This window comes from Tamandua tetradactyla, chromosome 1 (genome assembly GCF_023851605.1).
Source record: "Tamandua tetradactyla isolate mTamTet1 chromosome 1, mTamTet1.pri, whole genome shotgun sequence".
NCBI classification, from domain to species: domain Eukaryota; kingdom Metazoa; phylum Chordata; class Mammalia; order Pilosa; family Myrmecophagidae; genus Tamandua; species Tamandua tetradactyla.
Genome location: NC_135327.1, coordinates 200,185,827 through 200,201,660, shown reverse-complemented (window position 1 = coordinate 200,201,660; position 15,834 = coordinate 200,185,827). Strand labels below are relative to the sequence as shown.

At 35.1% G+C, this 15,834-nt stretch overlaps 1 protein-coding gene and 1 pseudogene across 4 annotated transcripts in view; one reads left to right on the top strand and one right to left on the bottom strand.

Moving 5' to 3' along the window:
* The window catches only part of PAXIP1 (PAX interacting protein 1), a 95,133-nt gene extending 83,948 nt beyond the window's left edge, over positions 1-11,185 (top strand). For all 4 annotated transcript variants that reach the window (XM_077150960.1, XM_077150934.1, XM_077150941.1 and 1 more), the window contains 5 exons: positions 2,101-2,201; positions 3,264-3,398; positions 3,488-3,563; positions 3,661-3,725; positions 10,830-11,185. In XM_077150960.1, coding sequence (XP_077007075.1) covers positions 2,101-2,201; positions 3,264-3,398; positions 3,488-3,563; positions 3,661-3,725; positions 10,830-10,841 — 389 coding nt within the window. In that variant the 3' untranslated portion in view covers positions 10,842-11,185. The remainder of the gene's footprint in view (positions 1-2,100; positions 2,202-3,263; positions 3,399-3,487; positions 3,564-3,660; positions 3,726-10,829) is intronic.
* Positions 6,233-6,859, bottom strand: LOC143674791 (neuromodulin pseudogene; annotated as a pseudogene).
* Positions 11,186-15,834: the final 4,649 nt, after the last annotated feature.

Here is a 15,834-nt window from a genome sequence, read left to right as displayed (position 1 = left end):
AATAATAGTCTTTTGTATGTTTATACCACATTTTGTTTGTCTTTTCATCACTGTTGGATATGTGGGTTGCTTCCACCATTTGACTGTTGTAAATAATGCTCTATAAATAGCTTTTTGAGTCTCTGTTTTCAATTCTTTTAAGTATATACTTAAGGTCATACGGTAGTTCTATGCTTAACTTTCTGAGGAACCAACAAACTGTTTTCCACAATGGCTGCTCCATTTTACATTCCCAAGAATATACTGAGGTTGTAATTTCTCCGCATTCTTGGCAGTGTTTTGTTATGTTAAATTATAGCTATTCTAGTGACTTTCAGGTGGGCTCTCTTTGTGGTTTGATTTGCATTTCACTAATGGCTAATAGTGTTGCATCTTTTCATATATTTGTTACCTTTTTGATATCTATTCAGGTCCTTTGTCCATTTTTTAATTGGGTTGTTTGTCTTTTTATTGTTGAGTTGTGGTCATTCTTTACATATTGTGGATATTGAACCCTTATCCAGATATCTGGTTTACAAATATTTCAGCCCAGTCTATTTCTTTCTCCTTTCTTAAAAATGCCCTTTGATGCACAAAAGTTTTAAATTCTGATTAAGTACAGCTTATCTGCTTTTTCTTTTGTTGCTTGTGATGTTAATTCTCAGAATCTATTGTCTAATACAGGGTCTTAAACATTTCCCTATGTTTTCCTCTAAGGGTTTTACAGTTAGCTCTTATATTCAGGTCAATGATTCAGGTCATTTTGAGTTAGTTGGGTAGGCATCCACTTTCATTCTTTTGCATGTGGATATAATTTTCCCAGCACTATCTGTTAAAGAGACTATTCTTTCCCCATTGAGTGGATTTGACACCCTTGTCAAAAATCAGTTTGGCAATAGATGCGTGGACTCATTTCTCTGCTTTCGTTTCTATTCCATTGGTATATGTCTTTCCTTGTGCCAGTACACACTGTTTCAAGTACTTTGAAATCAGCTTAAGTACTCCACATTTGTGTTCTTTTTCAAGATGGTGTTGGCTATTAAGAGTCCCTTTTACTTTCTGTAAAGAAGACTGTTAGAATATTGGTTGGGATTTTGCTTATGTAGCAGCCTTACTTATTTATCTGTTGTTTAATTGATTGATTTTGTATTTCTAGCAATTAGTAAATAAATTTTAAGTATTGTTTTAAAAGAAATTGAAGAATATGCAACAGAGATAGTCTGTGACTTACAAATCCTAAAATACATGTTATATAAGACTGATGTCAATTTGCTGATCCCTGCTAATTTTCTGTTTTCATGCTTTCCTGCCAATTTTATTTTGATAGCTATCTCTATTGTATTATTTGGTTATTGTTATGAAATGAGGATGATGAAGAAGATGAAGAAATGCTTTTCTGAACATAAAATATATTCATAAAAAATTAAGCCACTTTGTGATCTTTAACTTTTGACAAATGGGGCATTTCTTAGAATGCTGCTGTGAAAACTACCCAATTAAAAATTCGCAGAAGTCTCTAAAAGCTGGTAAAACTATCCTTTCAGATATAAAAATTGCTATATACTTTTATGTACTTAAAAAGATTAACTTTTGATAAATCTATTAAGTTTGTTAAATTTACCTTATTGATTATAGGTAATTGACTCTAGTGCCCCTCAAATTATTGTTTGTAGAAGTAGATATTATTTAATGAGAGTTTTAAGGTTGTTACTCAAGGACTGGAGTTTTAACCTGGGGTCTGTGGGCTTTTAGAGTATTTGCAAACTCCCTAAAAGAATGTGTGAAATTATGTTTGAGGGATACAGAGGGGAGATGCAGCTATGAAAGAGGGTTTCATAGTTTTCAATAAAATTTTTGATAGGAATTTTTGACCCAATAATGTTAAGAACCATTGATATAGAAGAATACAAAGAATATCTACCTGTATAGATCTGGTTATTTTCAGGGAGGAAGTAAATCTAATATGATGGATGAGACTTAAATACTCAAGGATTTAGTTGGTAAATGTGAGCCATGAATAATATGTACATGAACTGCTGGGAAAGTTATGTGAATAGATTGCATATGGCACATTTCATGTGTCTTTGAGATTTTCAGACTATGTGGTATTTTGTTCTCCAGATGAGCAAAACTATATTCTCCGAGATGCTGAGGCTGAAGTGCTTTTCTCTTTCAGTTTGGAAGAGTCCTTAAAAAGGGCACATGTTTCTCCACTCTTTAAGGTACAATTTAAAGGAAAAAATGAAATAAGTCCAAGTAAATGTTAAAGATCATACAGCTGAAGTTGACAGATAATTTAGTGGACAACATATATCTAGAGTTGGGCTTACCTGGGCTTCCCATTTCATGATTTGTTTTTCTTTTATGTAATTATTGGTGGTCATCTTCCAGTGAAATATAGTACACCTCTAAAGTACTTTTCATGACTATAATTAGAATTGGTATAAAAATTAAGTAAATCTATTTGAAATACAATTTTTAATATCTAGGTATTCAAAGATATTTATGACTGATTTAATTGGTAAGAGTAAATTCACTTTTCTGCTTTTAACAAATCTTTGGAAGACATTATACTTAATATTGTTCTCATTAAATGTGTATTCAGGAGGAGATATAGGAGGAACATATTTAATTAAAAAATTGGTTCTTTAAATGTCTTAAGGAACAAACTTAGGAAAGAGAAGTGATTTGCAATACTGAGTTAAGCTGTATTTTTCCAAAAATAGTCTGATTTTCCTAAATATTTCAATTTTTGTTTTTTGAGCAGCTTAAAACAAAATAGTATATTGTGGTATTCTTAAAGGCTGAGTTGTTATGGAGTCAAATCTTAGCCTTCAGTATCATTTCCTACTCTATTCAAATCCGAATAATACATAGATAATAAAGAAAAGTAGTATAGGCCAGACATTGTGTTTTATTAGTCTATTGCTTGACAGTTAATGTGGTTAAATATAATGCTAACTTATAGTTTTAAAGAAAGTGTGGTAAATGTTGATAATATCACAAAGTGCTTCATTTCTTTTAGAATCTTAAATTATAATTACTTTTATAATCATAGTTCATACCTACATGTGAAAGATGCATAATTGGAAATATATTTTTTCAAATTTATGTACCTCAGTTCCTCTATGCCCACTTAAGGTCTGGCAACTGATTGGGGGCTAGTACGTTCTTAATGATAGTCTTTTTGTTGAACTCTCAGGATAGAATTTATGAAAAACTATGTACTCTAAAAATTAAAAGCGTTTTTAAACATTATACATATATTTCCACTTTATTTTTAGGCAAAATATTTTTATATCACACCTGGAATCTGTCCAAGTCTTTCAACTATGAAAGCTATTGTGGAATGTGCAGGAGGAAAAGTATTATCTAAGCAACCATCATTCCGGAAACTCATGGAGCATAAGCAAAATAAGGTGGATAGAAGAGAATTACACTGATGAGTATATCATCATATATAAGATTTATTGTTCAGTAACTGTTAACCTTATTTTCTTTTCCTTAGAGTTTGTCAGAAATAATTTTAATATCCTGTGAAAATGACCTTCACTTGTGTCGAGAATATTTTGCCAGAGGAATAGGTATGGTTTATTGCTCTTGCTGTATATTAGAGTATGTGTATTTATGCAAACGCAACAGTGCACTTATTTAATTAATTTTTATTTTCATTCCTTTTAGATGTCCATAATGCAGAGTTTGTTCTAACTGGAGTACTTACACAAACACTGGACTATGAATCATATCCTTTTAGAAAAAGAATAAAAAGTGGATGTGTTGAATATGAAAATGGATTTCCAAGAATGATAAAACAATGGCTTTATTGTTTTTGCAAGCTTTCTTTCCTTTATTTATCATTAGGATTTTATGAAGTTAGCAATTCTTTCTCTTCAGAATATTCATTTGAGTTTCAAATAAAACAGTCTCTTAACTACTCTGAAAGTTCAATTTCATTAGATGACTTATTAATCAGAAAGGCTCTGTAGTATCTAGAGTATGTAGGTATTTAAGTAATTGACAGACGATTCGATAAAATAGAAAATAATTGCAAATGTATCTGCTTATCTATATGTCCTTCTTTTTATCAGATGATTTTTGTGCTTATAGTATTCAAAGTGAAATTTAGATTGTGTGGCCCCTGTCATCGCTTTGTGATATGGAAATAAAAACATAGTTTAATAGAAGTATCATAATGAATTTATTAACATGCTGCTAATAGGTAAAATACTAAAGTTTTAGAATGCATTTTGACACACTTCAGCTTTTTTATGATTTAGGCTTTGCAGGGCAAGCTCATCTTCTATTATTTATGGTTCTTATTCAGAATCTCTAAATTATTATGTTAGCTAGAAAATGGCCCACCAATGAAGCAGAATGGGCCTCGCAAATCATGAAGAAAATATGTATTTTAACACCATTTTCCTACTAAAGGGCTGGCTCTCAGATAATATTTCTTGGAACTTATCCCTTGGGCTTGTTGCAGTTAGGCTGAAGGATATGCCTACACATAGACAGAAGTCTTTCTATTTTATTCTTCTTACTACCCCCCCCCCCCCAGCTTTCTAACTTGAAATACTTGCAAACTTACAGGACAGTTACAAAAAGAATATAAACTCCATACAGAGAACTCCAGCGTATGCTAATCCCCCACAGTTATGCCAATTTTAGCATTTTTCCACATTGGCCATATGATTCTGTCCATCTGTATATCAATACATTTTCTCAACACTTGAGTGTAAGTTGTATACATCATGCTCCTTGAATACGGAATACTGCCATATACATTCCCTGAGAACAAAGTAACCATTGTAAGTACAGTTATCAAGTTTAAGAAATGTACCATTAATATAAAACTTACAGTCTGTGTTCCAACTTTTTCATATATCCTAGTAATGTCCCTTTGAGCCTTTTGTCCTTTCTGGAACCCATCCATGATTATATATTGCATTTAATTGTCATTGTCTTTTTAGTGGCTCTTTGTTTTTTTTCTTTTTTTTTAATTGCAGGAATATTTATAGAGCATAAACTTTCCTATTTCACTCACTTCCAAGCATACCATGTGATTATGACAGTTGTAGTATTACAGTACTCTCACCACCTTCGATTACTAGAATTTTCCCATCTCCCCAAACAGGAATCCTATACCCATTATGCATTAACTCCTTATTCTCCCTGCTATCCAACTCTGCCAACATACACTCTAATTTAATTTCTGTCACTATGAGTTTGCATATTCCCCAGAATTTTCTTTGGAGTTACCATGGGGCTTAAATTTAACATCCTAAATGAATAACAATCTTGTTTGCATTGATAACACTTAATATCAATAATAGACACCAAAGTATACCCAAACTATATATACATAAACTATGTTCCTACTATAGATCTCTATCCTTCCCACCTTTATTGCAGTGCATTTGCCTTTTAATTCCAAGAGGAAATTAAAAAATGGAGTTTTATACCAAAAATACAGTATTATGTTTACCCATGTCACTACCCTCACTATAGGTCTATATTTCTTTATGCAGCTTTGATATATTGTATATTGTTGTTTCCTTTCAACCTGTAGACTATCTCTTGTAGGGCCAATCTAGTGGTTATGACCTCCCTCAGCTTTTGTTTATTTGAGAATATCTTAATTTCTCCTTCATTTTTTTTTAAATTCTCATGATTTGTTAATATTCGGATTGAAAAAGGAGCCTTAAAGCTGCAAGTTATGCCACTTGGCACATTTGCTTTATTTATTTGTTTTTAAAACAAACTGAGCTTTTAATTTTTTTTTTCCTTTTTGTTCATTCTATCACATTGAAAAGGAGAAAAAGAGAAGTGGTTTTGAATTCACTGATATTTTGGACTCCTCAGATGAATGGAACATTGCACACATACTTGGAACAGAGAGATAGAAAGGAAAGTAGACTCCTGCAGGGCCACACGCACCAGATCAAACAACTTGGATACAGTGCAAGAATTCCCAAAATGATCGGATTGTCATTACCAAAAACTCTCCATAACACCAAGAAACAGAAAATGTTCAAGCCACACTGTTTGACTTGGGATCTTTCCTTCTGCTTTTTTTTTTTTTTTTTAATGTTTGCCACACAGAGAGAAAGAGGGTTAGTGGGAGGGAGGGGACAGACTCACAGATGGTAGCTGGACAGGAAGGGAAACTTCACAGTGGAGTCGGATAAGGGGTGGGGAGAGACAGATCAGAAGAGGGGAAATTTCAGGGATGTGGAGAGCCGTTTCTTGAAGTTCAGGCATGCTCTTGGTCTACCTCATGTTCTCCTTTACCCTCATCCTGCCGGCCACTTTCCTTAGGTTTGGTTTCATCTACAGCTCTGTCTTCTCTTTGACTTGGCTGTTCTCCGCAGTCTCTGTTGGAGTGGCTTGATAGCAGCATCCTCTGCAGCAGGGGTAGTGGCAGCAGCAGGCATGTTGGCTTGTTTAGACTCCTCCTTGGCTGGTGCATCTTCCACCTTAGAGGATGATGAGTTATCACTGCAAGCTTTAGTGGCCCTTTCTGTCTCAGCAGACCCTGCCTTCTCTTCCAAGGGGGCAGTAACCTGTGGAGCTGCCAGCTCTGTGGCAGCATCAGGGGTGCCTGTCCCCCTTCTCCTTGGAAGGAGTTTCTCCTGCTTTGCCGGTATCCTCAGGCTTGAAATAAGGGGCTTCATCCTTCTTATTTGCTTCAGCTTCAGCAGTTTGGACAACCCCTTCTTCTCTCCTTTGAGTTTTTTTCCTTGATATGTGTCCCCAGAAGTTAGCCTGAATTTTGGTGGCAGCCTCATGAGCTTTTTCTTCTGGTTTGATGCCATCTTGTTCAATTTTGGTCCTCGTCATTTTTTTCATCCTATTTAGCTCTTTTCATACAGCACAGCATGATTGTCTTGTCCCTTGCCTTCTTCCTGCCTTTTCTCCTTTCTTCCTTTTTCTTATCCTTTATTTGTGAAAGATGATTTTTTCTGATATAGAATTCTTGCTTGGCAGTTTTTTTTTCTTTTGACTATGTCTTCCTAACACCTTCTTTTCTCCATAGTTTCCAGTGAGAAATTGGCACTTAATCTTATTGAGGCTCCCTTGTATATGACACATCGATTCTTTCTTGCAGCTTTCAGAATTCTCTTTGTCTTTGGCATTTGACCTTTTGTTTATATGTCATGTCATCCAAACCTAAGTGTGGATCTACTTAGGTTTATCCTGCTTGGAGTTCACTAAGCATCTTACATGTGTATACTTGTATCTTTTGTTAAATTTGGGAAGTTTTCTGCCATCATTTCTTAGAATATTCTCTCTGCCCCTTTTTCTTCTTCTAGGACTCCCACAGTGCATATATTGTTATACTTAATGATATTCCACAGAGCACTCAGGCTCTGTTCCATTTCTTCACTCTTTCTTCTTTCTCAGCCTGTGAATGATTTCACTTGTTTTATCTTCAAGTTCTCTGATTCTTTTTTCTGTGAGCCCCAATCTCTGTTGAACCCCTCCAGGGAATTTTTAATTTCTGTGACTATGGTCTTCAGCTCTGTTTGGTTCCGTTTCTTAATTTTTATCTCTGTTGGTATTCTGTTTGTATTCATACATTGTTTTCCTGATTTGCCTTAGTAGTTTGTTCATATTTTCCTTTAGCTCATTGAGCATATTTAGGACCATTTTTTAAGGTTTGGTTCTCCATGTTGATGATTTATAATACTTTAAATTTGTTGTTTGCCTGTGCTACCACTTCCTGTTTCTCTGTATGTTTTATGACCTTTTGTTGAAAGTTCAACATCTGAAATGTTAAAGAGTTATCACTGAAGTTTAGGCTCTGAAGCATCTGTTCCTTAAGTTTGTATCCAGTTAGTATTATGACAGAACTTTGTTTGATTGCCAGGAGCTAACAAAAAAGAAGGAAAAAAAGAAAAGACCTTTCCCAGTCTTTGCAGATTATGCAGGTGCTTTCCTTGAGACTAATCCATATAATTAGTTAGAGAATAACTCCAGGCCAAAGTTTAGGGGGATTCCCTGGTCCTTTGTGTGAATCAATCTTTATGTGTATGTGTGGCCCTAGGAATTCCCCCCATTTACACAATTCTGAATATTCTCTTCCCTAGGAAAGTTTCTCACAATCCCGGTGCTGTACTTTCTGTCCTACAGCCAGCAATCCCTTGCCCAAAGATCATGACTTGACTGCTGTCTCACAGCATTCTGTAGGAAGCTCTGTGAGCCAACTTCTACATGCAGGGCAAGCTCTGGAACAGCAATTGGACCAGACATACATGCTCCCAGTATGTTCACGGGGGTTACTCTGGTCTCTTTATAACCAGAGCCACAAATCTATACTAGGAGCAAAGGCCAACTTGATACCAAGCCAGAGAGAGGGGAGAGGAGCCAGGTAGGGTCCCCAGGAGATCTTATCACTTTTAAGTAGGCTTGATCTTGATTTGGCATGCCCTTTCACTGCATTTAACATTAAGTTTTCTAGAACTTTGAAAAAAAATGTTTCTGCCAGTTCTTGCTGGTTGGTCAAATCTTCCGTTGGGGAACAAAGCTGTGAAGCATCACACTATGCAATTTTAAACAGATTGGAACCTCCAGACTCCTTAAATGGAATTCTATCAACATTCTTCTGACTAATGCCAACATTAGCTAGATTATCCCTTAAATGAAGGAATTTTATGATGTGTGTGGATAGGAGTACTTTAGTTTTTATTCCATAACCAAGTCATACAGGTTAGACTGTTCATCCTTGATCAGTTCTTTTTTCCCTCTTTTATATCTGTTTCAGCTACTTATATTTATCAGACACTTTCCTCTTAACCTAAAGACTTTATGTTTACAATGTTATGCAGAAGACCTAAATATCATGGAAGTAAAATACTTTATAAGAAGAAAAATTTGCCTTAGTTCCATAAGCAAATGTTTTGTTTAATAGTAAATAGTATACCTAGGTTGAATGATGTTTAGTACAGAGCTTTTCTTACTATCAGAGCTTTTTATATCCCACCATATATTGCAGGAGTACAAGTGATAAAACATCTGTCAAATTTTTGCAGATATCATGCTTTATACAACTTATTTTTCCAGACTTTTTTTCCTACTATTCATATTTATATTTGAGTAAGCTTTATCCAGTCTTACTTTTACTTTCAGGAAGAAGAATTGCTGTAAAAAACTCTGGGTATTACTTTGTATTTTCACATCTATAGTCTGAAATAAGCCTATTTTTTAAAAAACTTTATTATATAGTATATATACAAAGCAAAGAAATAAAAAACAATAGTTTTCAAAGAACTCTTCAACAAGTAATTACAGGATATATCCCAGAGTTTGTTATGGGCTACCATATGATCCGCTCATGTTTTTCCTTCTAGCTGCTCCAGAATATAGGAGGGTAGAAGGCTTAAACATTTTTTGTCATTACAGTCGACTTTTTTTCCTTCTTTTTTTTGTGAAAAATAACATATATACAAAAAAGCAATAAATGTCAAAGCACAGCACCACAATTAGTTGTAGAACATATTTCAGAGTTTGACATGGTTACATTTCCATAATTTTAGGTTTTTACTTCTAGGCTGTTCTAAGATACTAGAGACGCTAAGAGATATCAGTTTAATGATTCAGCATTCATATTCATTTGTTAAATCCTATCTTCTCTATATAACTCCACCATCACCTTTGAGCTTTCCATCCCTCTCTTTAGGTGTTTGGGCTATGGCCATTCTAAATTTTCCATATTGGAAGGGTCTGTCACTAATATGCGGTAGGGAGATGAAACTATCTGATGTTCTGGAGAGACCGGTCCCTCCAGGTTTCAGGACTTATGTGGACCAGGGACCCATCTGGAGGTTGTAGATTTCTGGAAAGTTACCCTAGTGCATGGAATCCTTGTGGAATCCTATATATTGCCCTAGGTATTCTTTAGGATTGGCTGGAATGGTCCTGGTTGGGGTTTGGCAGGTTGTGATAGGTAGCAAGTTCTAACTGAGCCTCTCAACTGTATTTGAACTCTCTCTGCCACTGGTACTTTATTAGTTATACTTCTTTTCCCCCTTTTGGTCTGTATGGAATTGTTGATCCCATGGTACCAGGGCCACATTCATCCCTGGGAGTCATCTCCCACGTTTTCGGGGAGACTTTAACCCCTAGATGCCTTGTCCCACATGGCATCTAATCTAACATAGTGGGGAGGACAATGATTTCACTTGCAGAATTGGGCTTAGAGTGAGGCTACATCTGAACAACAAAAGGGGTCCTCTAGAAGTAACTCTTAGGCATGCCTGTAGGTAGGTAGTCTAAGCTTCTCCGCTACCTATATAAGCATCACATAAGTAAGCCTCAGGATCGAGGGCCTGGCCTATTGGTTTGGGTGTCCCTAAAGTTTTGACACGGTATCAGGGGATTCCCTGATGGTAAGGTTTAATAGTTCCATACTCTTTCTCCCATCCTTCAAGGGACTTTGCCAATACTTTTTGAACCTGACTAAATTTTATCTCACATAAGTGGTTTAGAATTGGTGGGACTTTTGTGATATCAACCTATCAGAGTTGCATATTGTAAATGTTAGTTTTAAGGAGAATCCAATTCATTGAATCTCAGCCTTGGTTGTGCACTGGAATCACTTGGTAGTTAGTCCTGATGCCTGGGTCCATTCCCCAGAGATTGAGTTACTTAACCTGAGTGAGACCTGTGCATCAGGACTTTTTTAAAGTTTCCTATGATTTGGATATATAGCAAGACTGACTGCTTTAAAAAGATGTAAATACTGTTGCATTCATAGTAACACCTGAAACAAGTTAACTAAAGTTAGAATTCTTTTGTATTGTAATTTTGCATTGTGTTTGAACGTTGTTTTCCTCAACAAGCCTACATATAAATTTAATTGATGACATCTAATTTCCTGTATGATTCTGGATTCTTGGAGCACAAGACCTGGGTGTTTTAACTGTTGGATAAAGCAGCCAGTGCTTCCTGCAGATACTCTTGTTTTCCAGCTGCTTTCTTAGGGGACAAGCATTTTAAAGCAGGAAAACTAATATAATAAACTGCATCTTATTAAGATGTGTAATTTTATTCTGAGGAAACATAAATTATGTTTTGTATTATATATAACTTTAAGAGCCCACATTAGGTTTTATGATTCATTTGCCAGGTTTTTAAATGTTTTCACAAAACTGTTCAGAACTAAGCTACAAATAAAATGGTGTAAATAAAGACCTTGCTATCTAAATTATGGATGTTAAAGATTTGAACTGTTTTGTACTTTAATTATTTTTATTTCTTATACTCTTTTCTTTTATATTGATATCTTGCCCACATTTTAAATAAATGTACTTTTGTACTTAGAATTGAGTGATCCTTTATTATTCCATATTTTTTGCATAATTTAGACGATTTACACCAAAGTGGATCACATTTTAATTTTAAGGCAAAATATTTTCTAGTCAATTTTCTCCTAAATAAATAATTTCTGGAAGGCTGCATTATCTATCAATGTAATAAATAAACTCCAAGGCAGTGGTATATTGAAAATATTTAGGAATCACTATAGCACAGGCACCAGCCGTTCAGAGCCAAGGTGCCACAAAAAGCCCCTATCAGTCCTGCTTCTCTTCCACATTTTAATTGTACTATAGTTCTTATTGGATTATAGGTACCATGCAGTGATTGGAGACCATCATTTAATCAATATAATTAAGGATTAAGCTACTAATATATTTAAGATCATATGGATTGATACTGTCATAAATGTGCAGTTACTCTTACATCACAACTCATTACATGTATTCCTGAAAAACTGAAGTTGCTATCATACTTGAGAGTTTATTCTTTAATTGCACAATCCAATTCTGAGAAAACAACAGAAGGAGCATATGTATTAAAATTTTTAATGCAAAATGAATTACATTTAATTGAAATTTTCAGTATTCATGTAGGGCTTAATGATTGTTACACCTTGAAGAAGATACCTTAGGTATCTCTCCTAACTCTGGTAGGGTAGGGCCATGTGAAGTTCTGTCTACAAATAGAAAGGAGATGGCTTTATATAGACACCACCACCACACAGTTTTAAACTGTAAATAAAAATCAATATCTCCAACTTTATTATTTACCTGTCTAATCCTTGACCTTCTGTGGTCATCTCAGTGATCTGTTTATCATGTGGGCACACATTCAGGTCTTATTAAATATGATTGTTGTATATGTTTATTGTCTACTAGAAATATTTATCCCTTGAGTTATTAAAAATGTATCCTAACAGCAGTTTTCTTTTTTCAGATTTATTACATGCTGGCGCTTGTATTTTTAACAAATTTTGTGCCTTGAAATGTGTATACTCTTTTTTTTTTTTTATATACGTGGTCAGGCACCTGGAATCGAACCCAGGTCTCTGGCATGGCAGGTGAGGACTCTGCCACTGAGCCACTGTAGCCCATATGTATACTTTTAAGCTGGTATTTTTATACCTAAGCAGATATTTATCTGTAGAACTGACCATTTCCTTCATATACCATAGGTAGAGTTTGTGATGCTATGAAATTAAATTCTGTAGAATCCTGGAAGTGCAAAGAGTTTTCATGAAATTTTCATTTCCAAAGTAGTCAAAATACTGTCATACTACCTAGCACCTTGAAGAAAAATTAGGATAATTATGGAGTAAACAGGACTTCTGGGTAGAGCATAATGCAACTGTCTAATCATCGGTGGAAACGGTGTTTATTTAGCAGCCATCCAAGTTATGACTGGTTTGATTAAGCAGCCAATTAATCAATTAGTGGTTTAATCAATTAGTGGTTTTAAAAAGCTGCCAAGAGAGACTCCTTAAAAATTCCAGGGGCTTCAAAAGCCACCTGGCTTACACAACTGTTAAGCATTGATTTTGCTTGCTAAGAAGGAGTTCTTTTGCTAGGAAGGAGTTATATATGAACATATAAGCGTAAGAATTTCAAGTATAAATGCCTTATTCTTAAAAAATTAAGTCAAAATCATTTCTTATTAAAAAAAAGAATAATTTTCTTTCATTTAGTCCTGTCTTTACAGTCTAGTTCAATATCATGTAGTAGAAGTATAATGCAAGCCACATAGATAATTTTTTAAATTTCCAATAGCTATGATAAAAAGTAAAACATTTTTTTAATTGACAAACCAAAACAACACACAAACACGAACATTCTTAACATACAAACATTCCATACATGGTATACAATCAATGGCTCACAATATCATCACATAGTAGTATATTCATCACCATGATAATCTTTTAGAACATTTGCATCACTCCAGAAAAAAAATAGAAAAAGCTCATACATACCATATTCCTTACCCACCCTTTCATTGACCACTAGTCTTCCTATACCCAATATATGTTAACCTTTGTTCCCCCTATTTTTTTTTCTATACCCCTTACCACTCCCTTTCATTGATCACTAGTATTTCAGTCTACTCAATTTATTTTAACATTTGTTCCCCCTACTATTTAATTTTTAATCCATATTTTTTATTCATCTGTCCATACCATAATTAAAGGAGCATTAGATCCAAGGTTTTCACAATCACGTTCCTTAAGTTATATCTTCAAGAAACATGGCTACTGGAACACAGCTCTACAGTTTCAAGCACTTCCCTCTAGCCTCTCTAATACACCTTAAACTAAAAAGGGGATATCTAAATAATGCGTAAGAATGACCTCCAGGATAACCACTTGGCTCTGAAATCTCCCAGCCACAATCTCTTGATGCTGAATTCCAGCCCATTCTAGGATTTCTGTCCCATGTTGCCAGGGAGGTTTACACCCCTGGGAGTCATGTCACATAGAGGGGGGAGGGCAGTGAGTTTGTTTGCCATGTTGGTTGAGAGAGAGATAGGCCACATCTGACCAACTGAAGAGGTTCTCTGGGCATAACTCTTAGGCCTAATTTTAAGTTTCCTATGAAAAAAACCCAAGATTGAGGGCTTGGCCTATTGATTTGCTTGTCCCCACTGCTTGCAAGAATATCAAGAATTCTCCAAATGGGGAAGTTGAGTTTTTCCCCTTTCTTGCCATTCCCCCAAGGGAACTTTGCAAATACTTCTTTATTCACTGTTCAAATCACTCTGGGATTTATCAGGGCATCACCCTGGATGAACTCTACAAAATCTCATGCCCTATTCAAGGTTTCATGTACTTAGGGTGTTCAATTAACCTGCCCATATAAATTATATTAGGAAATGCAGTAGTCAGAATATAAATTTTGTACCAAATAAACATTTTTTTGCTTTAGTCTCAAGCAGAAATTGAACTCTTAGAACACGAATGACCATCTATTTTCAACACCCTGTAATATTGACATTTCTTTGTTTTTCCTCATGCAAAAACATTTTTTAATTTGCACATTTAGTCACTATTATTGAAACTAGACATTCCTACATTATACCATCTCAGTCTTTATCATTATCATTCTTTCTGGTTTCATATATGTCCCCAGCCCTCCTCCTGCTATCATGCTCACATTCATCTTCATTCAGTGTACTTACATTATTCTACAAGCAGGTAGGGAGCTACCCATTTCTGAATTTTTACAATCAGACCTGTTACATAATCTGTATCCCTTCAGTTCCAATTACGTGATATCTACCCTATTTCTATCTCCTGATGACCTCTGTTCTTAACTGAAATTCTCCAAGTTCATACATTAATGGTAGTTCATATCAATGAGACCATACAGTATTTGTCCTTTTGTTTCTGGCTAATCTCCCTCAGCATTATGTCTTCACGGTCCATCCATGTTGTTACATGACTTTATTCATGTAACAATGAACAAAGCTTCATGACTTTATTCTGCCTTACAGCTGCGTAGTATTCCATCATAGGTATATACAGCTTGTTCAGCCACTCGTATGTTGATGGACATTTGGGTTGTTTCCACCTCTTCACAATTGTAAATAATGCTACTATAAATACTGATGTACAAATGTTCGTCTGTGTCCTTGCCTTCATGTCCTCTTAATAGATACCTAGCAATGGTATTGCCGGATCATATGGCAATTCTATACTTAGCTTCCTGTGGAACTGCAAAACTGCCTTCCACAGCAATTGTACCACTTTACATTCCCACTAACAGTGGAGAAGTGTGCCTCTTTCTCCACATCCTCTCCAGCAATTGTCATTTTCTGTTTTATTGATAATGGCCATTCTGGTGGGTGTGAAATGATATCTCATTGTGGTTTTGATTTACATTTCCCTAATAGCCAGGGAAGTTGAACATCTTTTCATGTGCCTTTTAGCCATTTGTATTTCCTCTTCTAAGAAGTATCTGTTCATGTCTTTTGCACATTTTGTAATTGGATTGTTTGTCTTTTTGTTGTTGAGTTGAACATTCATTTTATATATTCTGGATACTAGACCTTTATCTGATATATCATTTCCAAATATTGTCTCCCATTGTGTAGGCTGTCTTTTTACTTTCTTGACAAAGTTCATTGATGCACAAAAGTGTTTAGTTTTGAGGATTTCCCATCTATTTCTTTCTTTCTTTACTGCTTGTGCTTTGGGTGCAAGATCTAGGAAACTGCCTCCTATTGTAAGATTTATAAGATATCTCCCTATATTTGCTTCTAATGGTTTTATGGTCTTAGATCTAATGTTTAGGTCTTTCTACCATTTTGAGTTAATTTTTCTATAGAGTGTGAGATATGGATCCTCTTTCATTCTTTTGCATATGGATATCATGTTCTCTAGGCACCATTTATTGAAGAGACTGTTCTGTCCCGGGTGAGTTGGCTTGACTGCCTTATCAAAGATCAATTGTCCATAGATGAGAGAGTCTATATCCAACACTCTATTCTATTCCATTGGTCAGTATATCTATCTCTATGACAGTACCGTGCTGTTTTTACCAC